We start from the raw sequence: 19,862 nt of genomic DNA, 5'->3' as shown, positions 1-19,862 counted from the left end.
AGCATGACTCGGTCACAAAGGGACTTAAATGCCATGCTAGTAGTTTGGACTTTATCTTGAAAACAGAGGGAACCAATTACCTACTTAACGCAGGAAAGTGAAATGATCAAGGCTGCATTTTTGAAGAATCATCCTGATCTAAGGGTGGAGGGACTGAAGGCCAGGCGACACTGATGCAAAACAGTTAAAGAATTGTTATAATTCAGAAGAGTAATGACAGCTGGGACTAGGCTTGTGGCACTTAGTCCTCAAAACAGGGACTAAGTAGATGTAGAGATGGTTGAGTGTGGAGGAGGAATCAATGATCAGGCTTCTGTCTGGCACAACTGAGGGATTACTGCTAACATTTATTGAGTTCTACACGCCAGATACCATGCTGAGTATTTGAAATGCATGAGCTCATTAAATTCTCACCAAAAACCTGTATATTCAATTATTCTCATTTTACAGGGAGAACTAGATTTTATGTTAAGTAACTTGCCAAGATCATGATCAAATCCAGATCTAAGTAAAAAACTACATATGTAAGATAACTGGTACATAGTGGGAGCTCCAACATTTTCCTTTCAATTACTTACACTGAACACATCACTCCATTATTACTTTATCTTGTTAGTATTCAATGAGTTATTATTCTGCAATGTTTGCAGCCAACAGATAGGGAAATTCTCATTTCATCCTCAGTGCACTTCTGAACCCTTTAAAGTACAATGTCAGAGTTACACAACAAAAAGTCCCAATTTTAAATGGGTTCCTTTTTCCAGAGAACCAAACATTATTTGACTCCTAAATTGATTAGGACCAACCTGCCAGAGGAAGTCCAGGGGACATGTAGGAAATGTCACAGATGCCTTATGATCAGAAGAGTACTTATTACATCTCCCACTTTGTAACTGGGTAAATGCCAAATCACCCCTCCTAAACCCAATAGGGACAAAATGATTCAGGAATTTTCTACTTATTGTGTGACCATGAGGTATCTTCTAGCTTCTCAGAACAGAGAGGTCTTTCTCCCTTCCATGATGGCACAAAATGACCAGAATTCAGGCAGCCGGCCGGTTACCCTGTTTCCATGAGGCCTTTCAATGGGCTGTCTGCTAAAACCTCACTGTTCATTGCTCTGGGGGACATACAATGGTCAGGATGAATGACTAGAACAAGCAGAGAGAACTTTAGAGATGAAGGTAATTCCAGATCTTGGCGACCCCTTGACATTTTGGGGGGAGCTCAGAAGCAACTGTAATCTCAGAGGAATGCCACCAAGTAACAGGCCTGGCTCTACGATCACAAACACACCCTTCCATGTTGGCCAAGGCCAGGCCTTTATTCTTTAGCAACAGCAATTGGCAGGAGGTAAAACAATGCCATGGCTCAAAATCACTCAGAGGTGGTATATTAAAGACCAAATTCAGGGACTGAAAAGCAATTCAGAAGTTATCAATGTCTAACTTGAAAATGAGGCTGTACAAAAACAACAAAACTGAGCAGTCTTTAAAGAATTTCTCCAGGGGTGCCTGGGTGGCTCAGTCGGTTGAACCCCAACTTCGGCTCAGGTCATGATCTCACCGTTCATGGGCTCGAGCCCCACATCGGGCTCTGTGCTGACAGCCAGCTCAGAGCCGGGAGCCTATTTCGGATTCTGTGTCTCCCTCTCTCTCTCTCTGGCCCTCCCCTGCTCGCGCTGGCTCTCTCAGAAATAAATAAAACGTTAAAAAAAAAATTTTTTAAAGAATTTCTCCAACCAGTGTTAAGTTTCCAGAGGGTGAGGACCAAACCTGCTCTAAGCTACTTCTATGCTTTATTCCCCACAGGCCTTACTGATGAGGGGAAGATGGTGAAGCCTTGAAAGGCAAGGAACAGTGGCCCCAGCAGATCTTGTGCAGGCCTGCCTAGTCAGTAAGTATGGTAATTGTGAAAGGGAGAAAAGACTAAAATTAAGACTATAGAAATGTGATTTCATGCTGCTATACCACAAGGGGGCAATGTTTGAACACCAGTAATCTGGAGAAGCAGGGGACTGCTTTCCTTCCTTTTTAAACCCCCATAGAGGGCTGGAGACTGGGTGAGAAGTGGGCTAGCTGCTCCACCCACCTACTGGGTTTCTCCTATAGGGGTTGGCACCAACTCTCATTCTAGTAGCAGCATGGCTATGGGGGACCAAGGCCAAAGAAAACAGACAGCAGGAAAGGATGCAGAGCAGCTAGTCTTCCTACAGTGATCACATACCCAAGAATGTGAGGTGAACAGAAGTGGGAGTGATAGTGGAGATCTCTGCCTGGAAACTATGAGTAGTGTAGGGTAGTGGTTCTCCAACTTTAGCAGGCATCAGAATCACCTGCAGGGCTTGTTAAAAATAGATTACTGAGGAAAAAAAAATAGATTACTAAGCTCTAACCCCAATTTCCAATTCACAAAGTCTAAAGACAATCTGTTGATCCAAAGACCACACTTGGAGAATCCCTGCTGTAGATATTTCTGGCTCTATGCCCTTATACCTCTTAACACTCTCTCTCTTTTCTACCATCCACCTACTGCTTTAATTTTTCTCCACTATCCCTTCACTAGCCTCCTTTAGAAAAACTAGGGGAAAGACAGAAACAGGAGTGTATGTTAGATTTATCTTAAGGATTCCTCTGGGCAAGGATTCCACACTCTAGTCTGGTGGATGGGTGTTTCAGTAGCAAAATTTATTCCAAATATGTACACGCTTCCTCTAATAGTTGGGAAGAAGGGACAGTTCAGTGAAGAGTAACAGGTGCTTTTCCAATAATAAGGTCTTGATTTGGGTTTTATAAGAATTGGGTAGGAAATTATAGATCTATTTCTCCACATTTCAGAAAAGCTCATCTCTCCTAGATTACTTAAAAATTTATTATAGCTAAACATACACAAGTTTGCCATTTTAACCATTTAAGTGTACAGTTCAGTGGCATGAAGTACATTCACATTGTTGTGTAAGTATCACCACCATCTGTCTCTGGAACTTTTCCAGCATCCCCATCTGAAACTCTGTACCCATTAAACAATAATTCCCTGTTCCCCACTCCCAACCAGCCCTTGGTTAGCACCATTCTACTTTTAGACTACTTTTTGACTCAGTTTCTCTTTCACTTGATAAAAGAGAGGGTCCACTGTTAACTATGGGATTGCTTCTATATAGGCAGGTCTTCTTGCGTATATGTGATTGAGTTTATTATTATAAAAAAAAGGTAAGAACAAATGGGCTTTGAGATAGGAAGGGGACAGCTGGATAGGGAGCTTCATACTGGGCCTACTACCCACAGGCCTCTGCAGCCTTGCCATGGGTCCGCCCTATTCTTTCGCATCAAGAAGTTGATCTTGCGAGCCATTTCCATGTTGTAGATCCGCCGGCAGGTTTCATAGCTTTCCCTCTGTCGTCGGCGACAAGGCTTTTCATAGTACCGCCGTCGCTTAATGTCCTCAATGAGCCCATCCATGGTGAGGATTCTGTATGAGAGCAGGCAGAGGAGTTAGAAACCTGGGTTCATTCGAATTTCACAGATGGCCAGAAGCCAACCGACCAAGCCAAATTTGTGGGGAATAAAAAAGTAATTAATTACTTAGTCCTTGCTTTTGGGGAATTTATGGTCAGGGTCATGTTCTCAACCTTTTTTTCACCTGAGGGATGTGACATAGTCCCTGTAAGAACAGTGGCTCTGGGGGCACCTGGGTAGCCCAGTGAGTTAAGGAGCAGACTCCTGGTTTCAGCTCAGGTCATGATCTCATGGTTTGATGGTTTGTGAGTTTGAACCCTATAGCAGGATAACAGTGCGGAACCTTGCTTGGGATTCTTTTTCTCCCTCTCTGTCTGACTCCTCCCCACTCACATTCTCTCTCTCTCAAAATAAATTAACTTAAAAAAAAGAAAAAGAAAAAGTTAAAGAACAGTGGCTCTTTATGACAATAATTCCCAACCAAGGGATAATTTCAGAATCTTCAGACAGGGTAAGTCCTTTGTAGCTGGAAAAACAAATCACAAGGTGTGACTCCTACTTGGCCATCCCATCCTATTGTTAACTGGTACAGCTGAAGTCTGGAGGCCTCCTATCGTGGGGCTACTTAAGGAACGAAGAGGCTCAATGATAACATCAGTGATACAAATGGCAACACTAAGTAACAGCTTTACTCATGTCCTACCTACCAGTGCTCCAACCACACTACATTACTGCCTGCTCCCTGAACATACTCTGATACCAAGTCTTTAGTCATGCTGAGTTCTCAGCTTAGAATTCCACCCTTACTTCCACCTGCCAGCCTTCTAAAATGTTTTTTCAATGTTTATTTTTGAGAGAGAGCGCGCCCATGAGCGTGCATGAATGAGGGAAGGACAGAGAGAGGGAGACACAGAATCTGAAACAGGCTCCAGGTTCCATGCTGTCAGCACAGAGCCCGACATGGGGCTCGAACCCACAGACCGTGAGATGATCTGAGCCGAAGTCGGATGCTTAACCGACTGAGCCACCCAGGCGCCTCCAGTTGCCAACCTTCTCAGTGAAATTTTCCTCATCTTTTTCATGCCAAACCTACATGCCACCTCTCCAAAAAGGTTTCTCATCTTCTTAGAGAATATCATTTATTTTATTATATACCTATTTAGCAGTATTTCATTCTACCATTTATTCATACAAACATCTCCCTCATTAGACTGTCAATCTCTGAAGATAGATTTTGTTTTATTAGTAAGACAATGTTTTATTAATCTTTAAGGGTCCATAAAATCGAGCTCAGTCTGCTTTCTGCAGCCCACCCAATTCCTTCCAATGCAGCTCCTCTTGTTGGATTGAAAACATATCTAACTCAAGCCCCCACCCCCACCCTGTTCTCCCACAAAGACACTGAGCTTATTCCATAAACTGCGCACCCCTGGGCCCGAGAGCTGTGGCTCTCGCATCTGTAACTTGTTGCTTCCTCTCAACCCATCACCAATTGGTCCCAGGGAGCTCTGGAGGCACCTGCCGGTGTTGTCCTCCGTTCCCGGCACTGTTTACATGGCCCCCTTCCTGCTCGCCCTGGCCTTTCATCACAGGTAAAAAGTCAGTCACAAACACAATCAGAGATAAGGGGGTTAAGTGAAAGTGGGGGATGGGGGGGCGGTAGAGGAAAAAGGAAATCAAAATAAGAGAAACCACCAACTACTTCTGCCCAGCAGGAAACCTTATTTTTTGCTACTGTGTTATACCACAAAGCCCAAGATAACAACAGATTAAAACATGAACTTGAAAATATGTCAGCTTTGGGTAAATTACCAATGTGAATAGACCTGTGCACCACTGTACTATGGGATTCTCTCCCAGGCTCCTGTTGTTGAATATCAAGAGTGATTTATAGGCTACTAGAAAATCCTATTTGTATAGTCAGTTTGTCTAGATGTTAGTAGAAGGGAAATGTGAGGCAAGGGAATGGCTGCAAATGCCCAGAGGCAGGAGAAGCAGATAACTCAGGTTCTACTGGAAACGTACATCATGCCCAGAATCATGTAGATCCAAACATTTGAATCGTAGGGCACCAAGACCAAAAGACTCCATATCCTAGCCCACAAAGGGCCTTCTTTGCTGGCTTCCTTCCTCAATTTACTCTTAACGGTTGGCATCCCTCCAGATTCTTACTGAAAACCTCTGTCTTTCTGGCTGTTTGTGACCTCCTTAACCTTTCCCAGTGAGCCCTGGTGCACAATGGAGTCATCCCCTAAAAGGTTTTTTTAAAAAGTACTGAATCGGGGCACCTGGGTGGCTCAGTCAGTTTAGCATCCGACTTCAGCTCACATCATTATCTCACAGTTCGGAGGTTCGAGCCCCATGTTAGTCTCTGTGCTGGCAGCTCAGAACCTGGAGCCGGTTTCAGTTTCTGTATTTCCCTCTCTCTCTGACCCTCCCCTGCTGACGCTGTCTCTCTCTCAGAAATAAAACATTAAAAAAATTAAAAAACTAAAAAGTACTGATTCTTGGGCACCATTCCTCAGATTTTTTAAAATGCTTTTATTATTTATTTTTGAGAGAAAGAGAGAGAGAGAGAGACAGAGCATGAGCAGGGTAGGGCAAAGAGAGAGGGAGACACGAGATCTGAAGCAGGTTCCAGGGTCTGTCAGTACAGAGCCTGACGCGGGGCTCAAACTCACAAAACCATGGGATCATGACCTTAGCTGAAATCTGATAGGCAACTAACTGAGCCACCCAGGTGCCCCCAGAGATTCTGATTTAATTGGTGTAGATTGGGGTTATGCATTGGAAATGTTCTGAAAGCCTGCCAGGTAATTCTAATGTGAAGCCTCCACTGATGCAGACGCTGTTGACTTTTTAATTCTAGACCCAAACTTACCTTAGAGCTAGACTGTTATTTCCAATTGCCTCAAAACCTACACAGACCAAAGCTACGGTCTCCTAAAATCTGTAGTGTTAATGACATCACCAGTTAGTCAAGCTAAAAATCTCACCATGTTCCTGGACTAGGCCTTCTTTTTACTTCCTACATCCACAGTTACCATAGCCTATAAATCCTATAACCTAAAATAGTTCTTAGATTTCTTCCTTCTCTCCTTTCCTATGGCCACAGCTCTAACTATTGCCCTTATCATCTTGTGCCTGGACTACAGAACTAAGCTTCTAACTGGTCATTTAATCAATTTTCATGGAATCCCAAATTGGCACCAAACACTGTGTCAAATGCTAAGGATAGAAAACAAACGTGGAGATGGTTCCCTACCCCTACAGTCTAGCAGAGAAGACAATTACACAAGATACAATAATGTGATCACTTCTTCCCTCTGTCCCCAAAGCATAGGGGTCCTCAACTTTAACAGTCGGCAATCACACGGGAAACTCCCACAACAGACTGCTGTGTCACCTCTAGTTCCTGATTCCATAGGTCTAGGGCAGGGCCCAAGAATTTGCATTCTAGTAGGTTCCCAGGTGATGGATGCTTCTGCTAATGGTCTGGGGAGAACCAATGCCAGATCACAGTTAATGCCTCTTTTAAAGAACTGATCAGACAGGATTATATTTAACCATGCTCTATATTTTCAATTTTTATTTATTTTGTAAGTTTTTAAAAAATTTTGTTATCAAGTAATCTTGACACCCAATGTAGGGCTTGAACTCACAGCCGAGATCAAAAGTCACATGCTCCTCCAACTGAACCAGCCAAGCACCCGTCTTTCTAATTAATTAAAAAATAAAAATAAAGGGGCGCCTGGGTGGCTTAGTCGGTTAAGCGTCCGACTTTCGCTTAGGTCATGATCTCGCGGTTCGTGGGTTGGAGCCCCGCGTCGGGCTCTGTGCTGACTGCCAGCTCAGAGCCTGGAGCCTGTTTCAGAGTCTGTGGCACCCTCTCTCTCTGACCCTCCCCTGCTCACGCTGTCTCTCTCTCTCTCTCCTAGAAATAAATAAAAATATTTAAAAAATAATAATAATAAAAATAAAAATAAAAAATATTTTTAATGTTTTATTTATTTCTGAGAGAGAAACTGAGCAGGGGAGGGCCAGAGAGAGAGGGAGACAGAGAATCCGAAATAGGCCCCAGGCTCCGAGCCGGCAGTCAGCACAGAGCCCGATGTGGGGCTCAAAACCACGAACCATGAGATCATGACCTGAGCTGAAGTTGGATGCACAACTAAGCCACCCAGGCGCCCCCCAAAATAAAATATTTTAAATGTTTATTTTTGAGAGAGCAAGATACAGATCATGAACGGGGGAGGGGCAGAGAGAGGGAGACACAATCTGAAGCAGGCTCCAAGCTCCGAGCCGGCAGTCAGCACAGAGCCCGACATGGGGCTCAAACTCACGAGACAGTGACTCTTGATCTCACCCCAGGTCATGATCTCACGGTTTGTCAGTTCGAGCCCCACGTGGGACTCAGCATTGAGAGTGCAAAGACTGCTCAGGCTTCTCTCTCTTTCTCTATCCCCGTGCCCCACATGTTGTGCACATGTTCTCTCAGAATAAACTAACTTTAAAAAAAAAAAAAGAATCCTCTGGGTGACTGACAAATGTCCACAGCTCAAGGGATTAAGCACGTGTATAATAGCCTAGAAAGCCTCAATAACATTACCGTTCCTAGGATGTAACATTACAGTTTAGATAGCATTTTCACATCCATGATCCTAATACAATCCTATAAAATTAAGCAGATAATGTCATCTTCAGGCAACAGAAGTTGAGAGAGACTGACCTGCCCATGATCACAAAATGGAGCTAGAAGTAGAGTCCAGATCTTAAGTGCAATGTTCTACAACAGCTTTCTGTTCTCAAACAAAACCCACCAAGGTTCAGGAGACAAATTATTGTGGGGCCTACAGGCAAAGGAGACCATGTGGAAGGAAAGGGCTGGGTGAGGCTCCTTAATTAGAATAAAAGGACGGAAGCCAGGAAGACACGGCACACTGAGGGAAAGGGATGGCCCAGCATCTAAGCAGGGACTTCCATCTAGATCTTGTTTACTGTCTAATGAAGGCCATTTTTTGGACTGGTCTAGTATACTAGAGAAACAACAGAAAAAAGTCTCAGGGGGAAAAAAAAAGATCAGATATAAATTATAAAAAGGACACAGAGACTGAGTTTGAGGAGAGATGATTAAAAAAACAGGGACCATCAGCCAGTTAAGCGACCAACTTTGGCTCAGGTCATGATCTCACAGTTAATGAGTTTGAGCCCCGTGTTGGGTGGGCTCTGTGCTGACACCTTGGAGCCTGCTTCAGATTCTGTGTCTCCCTCTCTCTCTGCCCCTCCCCCACTCACACACTCTCTCTCTCTCTCTCAAAAAGATAAATTAACTAAAAAAAACAAAAACAACAACAACAAACAACAACCCAGGGACCCCAGGGGTGCCTGGGTGGCTCAGCTGATTGAGTCCCTGACTTGGGCTCAGTTAACCATCTCGCAATTCGGGGGTTCAGGCTCCATGTCGGGCTCTGTGCTGACAACTTGGAGCTTGGAGCCTGCTTCAGATTCTGTCTCCTCTCTCTGCCCTTCCCCTGCTTGTGTTCTGACTCTCTCTCAAGAATAAGTAAACATTAAAACAAACAAACAAAAAATCCAGGGGCCTCAGATATGACTTTACTGGAAGAAAATTCTATTGAAATGACAAAGACAGTGTAAAAGCAGGAGGACAGAAATCTGCAAGAGGCGGAGAGAGACACATAATCAGGTATCCTACTGGAGTTTCAAAGGGTTTGAAACAGAAGTGATCATCTTACCAAGTAAATGCCTATGTGGTCAGGTAAAAAAGATAAGAAAAAAGTAACAGAAGGATCTAAAAGTGGAGGAAGGGAGAAAATGAAAAAATCACGGTCCCCCACAAAATGATAACAGCATTGCCAAGCAGTATTCCCTGGATGGTTCTAACTACTCTAGCTAACTCTTACCCTGATATTTCCAGTTATCTTAAAAAAGCATAGATCACCATCAAAAGCTCCAGAGTCCCTACAGTAGGGGCATCTACTCATTATTTAAAAAATGAGTGTGAGCAGGGGAGGGACAGAGAGAGGAGGAGACACAGAATCCGAAGCAGGCCCCAGGCTCTGAGCTGTCAGCACAGAGCCCAACACGGGGCTCAAACCCACAAACTGCGAGATCATGACCTGAGCTGAAGTCAGACGCCCAACCAACCAAGCCACCCAGGCGCCCCTACTTAACTCATTATTAATAAAAAGGGACATAGGAAGAGTTCTGTCAAACTCATAAAGTAAACAGAAAGGGTGTTACTGATGAGGATGTTACTTCTGCTTCCAAAGGTAGTTCAAGGACTAGCAGGCCAAAAGCTTTAAAGAGATCAGCTGAGAGTTCAGGCACCTGGCAACCTAACACTGAAGGAGAAATCAACTGCCAATTTTAGTGGAATTCATCAGATTATGTAAAAGTAGCTGAGCTGCCTGGGCTGGGGGAGGCTGGGAGCAGCAAACTCACATGTCAGTGCAGCCGGCCCACGTCAGGATAACGTGTAGGTGCGAGGACTCAATGGGCCCAGAAGCTTCCTGGCATACCAGGAGTAGGGGCTAACTGGGCACACTCCAGTGTGCTTGCCTTTCCTTGACTCAGGGAGAGCCAGCTGATCATGTGGGGCTTCCTAGCAACCCCCACTCCATCTCCTCATCCCAGAGCTTATTTTGTGGTGGCCTTGCTGGGCGGACACACAGGCTGTTTCCTGTGTAAGCCTACCTTTATGCTCCAAGCACGCCACAGCTTTCACCGCCTCCCTCTCATCTCATCTGGGGTCTCCTACCTACTGTTGTAATTCGACCACAGAACATACAACGAATTTTTAGACTACCAAACATCAGAAAGCTGAGAGAGAAGAAGCCTGGGATGTAAGGCAGATACACAGAAAAGGTGGCCAGAGAGAGGACATTACGAAAAAGCAGGAAAAAAAAAAAGTGCACCCAAAACCACTGTGTTTGACAGACAGAAGACTGGGATACTCCAGAACCCGCTGGCTCACGTTTTCATGCTTTAAAGTCCTTGCCTGGGGACGCCTGGGTGGCTCAGTTGGTTAGGCATCTGACTTCAGCTCAGGCCACACAATCTCACGGTTCGGGAGTTTGAGCCCCATGTCAGGCTCTGTGCTGACAGTGTGGAGCCTGGAGCCTGCATCAGATTCTGTGTCTCCCTCTCTCTCTGATCCTCCCCCACTCATGTTCTCTCTCTCTCAAAAATAAAGATTAAAAAAAAAAAAAAAAGTCCTTGCCCAGAAAACTGTTCTAAGAAAAAGATATTTGTTCATTTTCCACCTGAAGCTAAAATACAATTTATGGTATATATATCTAACACTCCAAGATTAAAAGGAATAGAAATGTGGCTTCCTAAAGACTGAATGCAAATTGACAAAATAAGTATCTTCTCCAAAGACTATTAAAATCACTACTGTAGGGGTGCCTGGGTGACTCAGCTGGTTAAGCCTCCAACTCTGGCTCAGATCTCGTAGTTCATGAGTTCAAGCATCGTATCAGGCTCACTGTTGTCAACGTGGAGCCTGCTTCGTGTCCTCTCTCTGCCCCTCCCCTACTCACACTCTCTCAAAAAGAAACATTTTTTAAAATATACACATCCCTTAAAAGAAAAAAAGTTGCTACTGTAAAACTTGCCCCAACCCAGCATCTTCCACCCAGGTGTATGAACTGCCATTCACCTACAAAAAGAGAATCTTTTAATTTTTTTTTAATGTTTTATTTTTTTTAGGAGAAAGAGAGAGAGAGAGTGTGAGCAGAGGAGGGTCAGAGAGAGAGGGAGTCACAGACTGAAACAGGCTCCAGGCTCTGAGCTGGCAGTCAGCACAGAGCCCGACGCGGGGCTCAAACCCACGAACCGCGAGATTATGACGTAGGCGAAAGTCGGACGCTTAACCGACTAAGCCACCCAGGCGCCCCAGCACAAAAAGAGAATCTTAAAGACAGGCGCCTCGTGGCTCAGTGGGTTAAGCATTGGACTTCAGCTCAGGTCACGATCTTGTGGTTCATGAGTTCGAGCCTTACATCAGGCTCTGTGCTGACTGCTCGGAGCCTGGAGCCTGCTGCGGATTTCTGTGTCTCCTCTCTCTGCCCCTCACCTGCTCATACTCTGTGTCTCTCTCCCTCTTTCTCAAAAAAAAAAAAAAGAAGAAGAAAAAAGGGACAGATGGAAATGAAAACAGATTTGTAAAGCAAACTCTCAATGATTCAAAATAAACAAATCACCACAAAGCAAAACCCGAAGAGTAAAAATTTCCTTACAATGACTTCCAACTTTGGTAACAGCAAACACATAATGCCTACCTAGGCTTTAAGTTTGTTTATTTATTTTAAGAGAGAGTGTGTGAGAGCAAGCAGGGGAGGGACAGAGGAGGGAGAGAGAGAGTCCCAAGCAGACTCCGTGCTGTCAACACAGAGCCCAAGGCGGGGCTCAATCATCAAGAGTCGGATGCTTAACTGACTGAGCCACCTAGGCACCCCCAAAGCAGCTAATTTCTTTAAAAAGTCAAATTTTTTGCTTTTGTGTTATTTGCACTTTAGGAACAGCAGAGGTTAGGAGAGCTAAAGTTGAGCCTTTGGAAATCTGTTTTACCATCAAGTAACAGCTGCCCTTTGACATCCTTCAATGATATAAACATCTCAATCGCCCTGGCTAACAGACCAATCTAAATCTACCAAAATAAATCGCAGACTTACAGAGAAAGGTCAGAAAAAGGGTGAAGGAATCTGTAAGACTTTTCCCAAAGTCAGCATTTCATCTCACTAGTTAATTCACTACTGAGTCTATAAAGACATTCATTTTGTGCTTCTACTTTAAGGGCAGAAATAAATAAGGTCAATATATGAGGTCATTAGACATCTCGACCCTCTCACAGACGTGCTACTAGGTCTAAAACAGGAAAGAGCTGGGAAAGAGCAGCCACGGGAAAAAAAAAAGTAATATAGGGCATCTTACCATCCAGTACTTAATGGAGTGCCTTTAGGAAACAGCTCTGCCCAGGGACAGGACTGAGTACGCACAAACACAGAATGGAGTAGTGGGGCTGACCTAAGACCAGAGCCTATTAAAAGCCGCACCACCCATCTTAAGCCTGCAAATTCTTCTCAATTACACAGCTTGACAGCAGCTTCGTCCTCATTTACTACGCCCTCCAACCTTCCACACCTGAAACTCTTTGCTAAGAACTAGATCATCTTTCATTTACCCTCTCTCAGTCCCCCAAAACCCCACTAATAAACCCAATCAAATAAAGATTCTTTAACTGGAAAATGACTGCAATAGGTGTTTATTTTTCCAGAGGAAGTAGTAAACAATCTAGTGACATAAAGAACCCTGCATGAAAAAGGTGTATTTTGCACTCCTCTCTACCACTTGATAACTGTGGTACTCAAGGAACATAATTTAAATGTCCTAACCTTCCCTTACTTGTGAAATAAAGCCACCTTACTGGCTTTACGGCAGAAGCCCAACTCATATAATCACTTAAGATCTCCTTCATACAATTTTTTTACTTACTTGATTTTATTAGCTTTTAAGTTGATTTATTTGAGAGAGAGAATGTGAGCAGGGGAAGGGCAGAGAGGGGCAGAGAGGGGCAGAGAGAGACAGAGAGAGAGAGGGAGAGAGAGGATCCCAAGCAGGCTCCACACTGTCAGTTAGGAGCCCGGCTCTGGACTCGAACCCACAAACAGTGAGATCATGACCTGAGCCGAAACCAAGAGCCAGATCCTTAATCAACAGAGCCACCCAGGCTTCCCCATAAAATTCTTTGATAATTCAACTCAACAAGCACTTGTTTCTCCCAACTGTTTCACACTGGGGAGAGAAAATGACGAAGCAAGTCAGAAAGTCAAAAGCCTGACAACCAATGACAAGGGAAGACTAAGGAACTATTGCTTTGAGTATGATGGTAAGACATTCTTCATTAACAGCCATTCTAAATCTCTGATGTACATTCAAAATCTATCAATACAGCTCCTCTACACCCAGTTCATTTTCACTTGTATGTTTCTGATTAGGCTGTAACCTTCCTCTAAACTGTAACACTTTTCCGTTAACTTCCTTGCTTCTCCAAGATCTCAAACCTGAATTCGTCTTTCCATTAGCCTTGTCCTACGCCAATCCCTCCCTCGGCTTTCTATTTATCATGCACTACATTCCTGCCTCCCAACTACTTTATATCTTCATTTTCCGTTTGGGTGCCTTAAGTCTTGGGGAGAGCATTCAGGCTATGTATAAACAAACTTCAGGGGTGCCTGGGTGCTCAGTCGGTTAAGTGTCAGGCTTCGGCTCAGGTCATGATCTCATGGTTCGTGGGTTCGAGCCCTACATCGGGCTCTGTGCTGACACCTAGCTCAGAACCTGGAACCTGTTTCAGATTCTGCGACTCCCTCTTTCTCTGACCCTCCCCTGCTCATGCTGTCTCTCTCAGAAATATTAAAAAAATTTTTTTTAAATAAAAAATAAAAACAAACTTCATACAGTTAGGTTTTGGGAGAAACTCCATCTTTACAATAAAAAAAACTAAAGGGCTGAAAAGGGAGAAAATAACCATGGTACCTCCCAAGAGAGCTGGTCGAGGCATGATTCTGGTTACCTGTTTAGAGTCCTGTATGCCCCTTCCACGTTTCCTTCCTGTACCATCACAGTCCTGGCAATGAACTTCAGATGTCTTGCCATGACCTTGGGATTTAAATCTTCAATCTAAAGGGTAATGTTGAAAGGGAGAGGAAAGCACAGAAACCAGGTTAAAAAAAAAAAAAAGAAAGAAAGAAAAGAAACACAGCAGCATGCCCACTGTCCCGCGTGGCTTACTCAGGCTCTGGAAAAACAACATCCTTCTCCAGGGACAAGGACACTGGGCACGTGGAGGTCTTCCTATCTAGAGAGCATACGTGAATCATTATAAAGACTGCCCGGTCCTCTCTGCCAATATACCCTAGCCTACGTAAGAAGTGGCGGCAGGGGGTCACCACAAAGGCGTCGCGGCGGGGCACGGGAGGACCGGGAGCCGCGGCGCACCTCCACGAATCGTTCTCCGCCCCAGGAGCGTCTGGGGTGAGAGCTGGCAACGCAGGCTTCCTCGGCCTTTAGAAAGAGCTACAACCCCGCGCAGGTGCCCCCCGCGCAGGTGCCCCCCGCGCCATCCCCGCCCCGCTCTCCACAGGCCGGACCACGGCTCCTCACCCCACGACCTCCGGAACCTGCCGCGGGGCGCCTCTGTGGCGGCCGGAAGCGGAAATACGTCATCTCCCGCGCCGCGCAAAGAAGTCCCAGCTGGAAAGAGGGGCGGGGAAAGCAGAACCGAACACCTGTGTGGAAACCATGGCAACATTGTTTCCGGCGGAGTGGACCGCTTCCCCTCACGCCTCCGCCCCGGATTCTACACCTGACAGAGCACTGTGCTCGTGGCCTTGAAGTCCCCGCAAACCTGGTTCCTCGGCGGCTCCGCCCTCCGTGTTTGAGGTGAGCGCCATTCCGTGCCCCTAAATCCTATCCAGCCTGTCCTAGATATGTAAGCCATTTCTTTTTCTGGAAGAAAAATGAGAGAAGTAGGCAAAACTTCCTGAGCACGCTTCCTGTTTTCTCAAAGGACACAGATTCTGGACACAGATTCTTTGAGATCTGCGCTCCGGAAGAAAAAAACCAGCTTCAAACCCCTCATCCGTTTAAAAACTAAGGAGAAGAAATGAACAAACCATGTGTTTCCTATGATGCGTTTCTGCCCAGGCGTTTCACTAAATAAACTTACGAAATGAAGAATCGGGAAACACCTGCAGGTTTTAGAATCGAAGACTTTTTTTTTTTTTTTTTTTAAGATTTTATTCTTAAGCCATCTCCACATTTAGCGTGGGGTTGGAACCCACAACCCCGGGATAGAGTCGCATGTTCCATGGACTGAGCCTGCCAAGTGCCCTGAATTGGGGGCGCCTGGGTGGCGCAGTCGGTTAAGCGTCCGATTTCGGCTCAGGTCATGATCTCACGGTTCGTGGGGGTTCGAGCCCCCCGTCGGGCTCTGTGCTGACAGGTAGCCTGGAGCCCGTTTCAGATTCCGTGTCTCCTTTTCTCTCTGACCCTTCCTGCTCACGCTGTATCGCTCTCGCTCGCTCTCTCTCAGAAATTAAAAAAAAAAAAAAATTGAAAAAAAGAAAGTCATTAAATAAAAATGCCCTGAATTGAAGACCCTTTTATGTTGACTTCTGTCCCTTTGCCTCCAAGTGAGACCTAGTAGAAACATCTCCTTTATTTCTTCTTCCCTGTGGAAACAGCTTTTATTTTATTTGTATGTTACTCCTACATATCCATGTGCGGTTATTCGTATAAATTCAGATCTAGGGGCTACTGGAAAACAGTCGGGAAAGGCTCAAAAAAAGAAAGGTACGTAAGCGGCTACTTGTGTAATAAGGTTTCTTGCGTACTTCCCCTACAACACATAGGCGTGCGCCTGTACACACACAGTTGCACCTTCATCAGTTACACTAATAGAACTCCCAAAAGACAAAAGCCTCGTTCAAACGAAGCGAGGTTCAAACCAAAATAGAGCTAGACTGGGACATCATTATGCTTATTAATAAACATTTAGTCTACATCTACTCTGTTAGGTGTTTTTGATACCATTCCAGTACCTCTTGGACAACCGGAACATAGTATGGTAGACATGAAAGTTAAATAGTAAAACAAACTAACCACTTATTTAGCTCAGGAAAAAATAAATAAATAGTAAAACAAACTAGCATATTATAAGTGCAAAATAAATTCTATAGGCAACAGGATTTGAAGTGAGGAGATCTGATTTCTTTCCAAATTCTGGTACTCACATGTCCTGCCGCTTAAACCATTAGTTTCCAATGTATTGTCTATAAGTCAATCCGGTTCCACTCATTTTTGTAAATACAACTTTATTGGAACACCGTTGTGCTCATTAGTTTACATATTAGATATGGCTGCTTTGGGTTACAATGGCAGATTTGGGTAGTTGGAACAGAGCCTAAAGCATTTACTAGCAGATTGGCTCTTGCTGACTCCTAGCTTTTCTTTTTTAAGCTTACTTATTTTGAGAGAGACAGAGGCAGTGTGAGCGGAAGAAGGGCAGAGAAAGAGAGAGAATCCCAAGCAGGCTCCAAGCTGTCAGTGCAGTGTCAGTGCTCTAACCCACAAAACCATCAGACCATGACAAAAACCCAGAGTCAGACGCTTAAGTGGCTGAGCCACCCAGGTACCCCGACTCTTAAATGCTCAGTCTCTTTTGTCAACTATGCTAATATCTGCCCTCAATCACACAAAATTTGTCATGGGACTCAAATGAGATAAAATATAAAATTCTTTCTAAAATAAAGAGGGAAATAACATTTTTGAGAATCTGCTATATACCAAACCTCGTATGGGCACTTTAAGTGCATGATCTCATTTGAGGGAGTAAAGGGCCAAAGACAGCCATGTTTATTGGAGAGAATTGTTGGGAGAAGGTCTTGAGTGGGTCATTTAAAGAATGTAGGGTTGGGGCACCTGGGTGGCTCAGTTATAATCACATGTCCACCCTTCAAATTTAGATGTGAATTTATATTTATTAAACAAACCTTGGGGTGCCTGGGTGGCTCAGTCGGTTAAGTGTCCACCTTCGGCTCAGGGCATGATCTCACGGTTTGTGGTTTTGAGCCCCATGTCGGTCTCTGTTCTGATAGCTAGCTCAGAGCCTGGAGCCTGTCTTTGGATTCTGTGTCTCCTTGTCTTTCTGTCCCTCTCCTGCTCACGCTGTCTCTCTCTCTCTCTCTCTCTCTCTCTCTCTGTCTCTCAAAAATAAATAAAACATTAAAAAAAAATGGTAGGGTTTAGAAGCAAGAAAGGCCGGGCAAGGTGAACAGCATGAATTAGAGTTTAGAGCTAAAAAAGTCTTACAGTGTTCAAGGGCAAATAGAAAAGTAAACAAAGGGATCAATTAGGGGAGCAGAAGGAGAAACAAAAGACTTTGACTAAAGGCTTTGAACTTTCTTCTCCAAGCACTGAGGAACCATTGAAGGATTTGAATAGGAAATAACATTCAAGACATTCTTCTATAAAAAGGAATCTGGGTAAGGAAGAAGGGGTTAGAGGTAAGAGAGACTATTGCTATAGTTAAAGCTTAGGCCAAAGATGTCGCAATGAAATGGATAGGAAAAAATAGATTTTAAGAGACATTCCAAGGAGCGCCTGGGTGGCTTAGTCGGTTAAGTGTCTGACTCTTGATTTCAGCTCAGGTCATGATGTCATGGTTCCTAATTTCAGGCCCAGCATCAGGCTCTGTGCTGACAGCATGGAGCCTGCTTGGGATTCTCCCTCCCCAGCCCCTCTCTCCCTTGGGTGCATGCATGTGCGCGCTCTCTCTCTCTGTTAAAATAAATAAACCTTTTTTAAAGAGAGAGGCATTCCAAATACAGAATAAAAAGCATTTGGTGATGGGGCACCTAGGTGGCTCATTTGACTAAGTTTCTGATTCTTGATTTCGGCTCAGGTCATGATCTCAGGGTTGGTGAGTTCAGTGCAGTTGGATTCTCTCCCCCTTTCTCTGCCCCTCCCCCACTCACACTTGCACTCTCTCTCTTTCAAAATAAATATTAAAGCTTTTTATATGTTTTGTTTATTTCTGAGAGAGAGAGAGAGAGAGAGCGTGAGCAGGGGAGGGTCAGAGAGAGAGGGAGACACAGAATCTGAAACAGGCTCCAGGCTCTGAGTTAGCTGTCAGCACAGAGCCCGACGCGGGGCTCAAACCCACGAACCGTGAGATCATGACCTGAGCCGAAGTCAGCCGTTTAACCGACTAAGCCACCTAGGTGTCCCAAAATAAATAAATATTTAAATTTTTTAAAATATTTTTATTTATTTCTAGGCGAGAGAGAGAGACAGCACGAGCAGGGGAGGGTCAGAGAGAGAGGGAGACACAGACTCTGAAACAGGCTTCAGGCTCTGAGCTGGCAGTCAGCACAGAGCCCGACGCAGGGCCCGAACCCACGAACCCACGAACCACAAGATTATGACCTAAGCAAAAGTCGGACGCTTAAATGACTAAACTACCCAGGCGCCCCAATAAATAAATACTTTAAAGAAGGATATGTTGACAGAGTGGCACCAAGTTTTAAGTTTAGTTATCTAGAAAAACAATGGTAGCATAGATACTGCTAATAGAAGAAGAGTATAAAAAGGCAGAACAGGACATCTTTAAAGGGAAGACAGTATTTTGATTGGTGACCACTGGAAAAAGCACCAGACTGGAAACTCAGAATCCTGTACCACACATTGTGCGGTCCTGTACAAGCCACCTAAGTTTCCTTGTATAAAAAGTGAGGGGTTGAGTGATACCTGTTGGTTCTAAAATGCTGAAATTATCAATAATATTGAGGTGTTAATAACATGTAAACAGAACTGTTCAGCAGAAATGTAGACGTTCAGTATGTCCTCTGTGGGAAATATTGGGACTAGAGACGGGGCTTCAGGAGTCTTCAAAGTTGAGGCAATAATTAAAGCCATGGAAGATGAAACCTTTACATGAAAGTATGTAGTCAGAGAAAAGAATCAAGGACTTAACCTGAGTGAACACCCACATTCTAGAGCTGGCAGAAGAGATATGGGAGTAGCTGCCAGGTAGGTAAGAGGAGCATTAGGATGGTGTCCCGCCATGGAACCCAGGGGCGAGGAGTTTCAGGAGGCAGCCTCAGGAGTGCCTGATGCTGTTAGTGCGGGCGGCGCACAGCCACTGAAGGACCCTGGATCTAGCTATGGATTTGATGGAAACTACCTTAGAATTCCTGGTTCTGTGAGATCCTTGATGACTCTGGAAGGGGCACTAGAGTAGTAGTAGCTAAGCTGAGGAGGCTAAGGAGAGATTAATTTTTTTTAATGTTTGTTTATTTTTGAGAGAGAAAGAGTGTGAGTGGGGGAGAGACAGAGATAGAGAGGGAGACACAGAATCTGAAGCAGGCTCCAGGCTCTGAGCTGTCAGCACAGAGCCCAATGCGGGGCTCGATCCCACCAACCATGAGATCATGACCCGAGCTGAAGTTGGATGCTTTACTGACTGAGCCACCCAGGAGCCCCAGGAGTCAGAAAGATTGGACTGTCAAAAATATGAAGAAAATGGGGCACCTGGGAGGCTCAGTCAGTTGGGTGTCTGACTCTTGGTTTGGGCCCAGGTCACGATCTCCTGGTCATAAGATCGAGCCCCACATTGGGCTCTGTGCTGGGTGTGGAGCCTGTTTGGGATTCTCTCTCCCTCTTTGTCTGCCCCTCCTGCCCCTCTCTCAAAAATAAATAAACTTTTAAGATATTGAAGAAAATATGAGAGGGGCACCTGGGTGGCTTAGTCGGTTAAGCGTCTGACTTTCGCTTGGGTCATGATCTCACGGTTCGTGGGTTCGAGCCCCGCGTCGGGCTCTG

The 19,862-nt window shown here is 44.7% G+C and overlaps 1 protein-coding gene and 1 long non-coding RNA gene across 4 annotated transcripts; one reads left to right on the top strand and one right to left on the bottom strand.

Annotated features, from left to right (window-relative positions):
- Nucleotides 1-3,167: 3,167 nt before the first annotated feature.
- On the bottom strand, nt 3,168-14,746 carry MRPS21 (mitochondrial ribosomal protein S21). 3 transcript variants are annotated; one of them, XM_039246362.1, is made up of 3 exons: nt 14,643-14,746; nt 14,053-14,159; nt 3,168-3,468 (listed from the first exon to the last, which is right to left on the bottom strand). In XM_039246362.1, the coding sequence occupies exons 1-3, from the start codon at nt 14,703-14,705 to the stop codon at nt 3,261-3,263; spliced, it is 378 nt and encodes a 125-aa protein (XP_039102293.1). In that variant the 5' UTR covers nt 14,706-14,746; the 3' UTR covers nt 3,168-3,260. The 3 variants fall into 3 exon arrangements, with proteins under 3 accessions (XP_039102293.1, XP_039102294.1, XP_039102295.1); XM_039246363.1 differs by lacking the exon at nt 14,643-14,746 and adding an exon at nt 14,478-14,628; XM_039246364.1 differs by lacking the exon at nt 14,643-14,746 and adding an exon at nt 14,271-14,471.
- On the top strand, nt 14,734-15,234 carry LOC120241302. The gene is made up of 2 exons (XR_005530861.1): nt 14,734-14,921; nt 15,049-15,234. It is a non-coding gene; the product is annotated as an uncharacterized LOC120241302 (long non-coding RNA).
- Nucleotides 15,235-19,862: the final 4,628 nt, after the last annotated feature.

The sequence above is a fragment of the Hyaena hyaena genome, unplaced genomic scaffold, assembly GCF_003009895.1.
Source record: "Hyaena hyaena isolate Hyena2069 unplaced genomic scaffold, ASM300989v1 scaffold_284, whole genome shotgun sequence".
Taxonomy (NCBI): Eukaryota; Metazoa; Chordata; class Mammalia; order Carnivora; family Hyaenidae; genus Hyaena; species Hyaena hyaena.
This window is presented reverse-complemented; position numbering and strand designations above follow the sequence as displayed.

Bases quoted from the DNA above. Each gene is read 5' to 3' on its own strand.
- MRPS21 (XM_039246362.1), bottom strand. From the start codon at position 14,705: ATGACGTATTTCCGCTTCCGGCCGCCACAGAGGCGCCCCGCGGCAGGT. The intron at 14,160-14,642 runs GTGAGGAGCCGT...ATTACCCTTTAG, and splicing joins CAGGTTCCGGAGGTCGTGGG to ATTGAAGATTTAAATCCCAA. The intron at 3,469-14,052 runs GTAACCAGAATC...GCTCTCATACAG, and splicing joins GCATACAGGACTCTAAACAG to AATCCTCACCATGGATGGGC.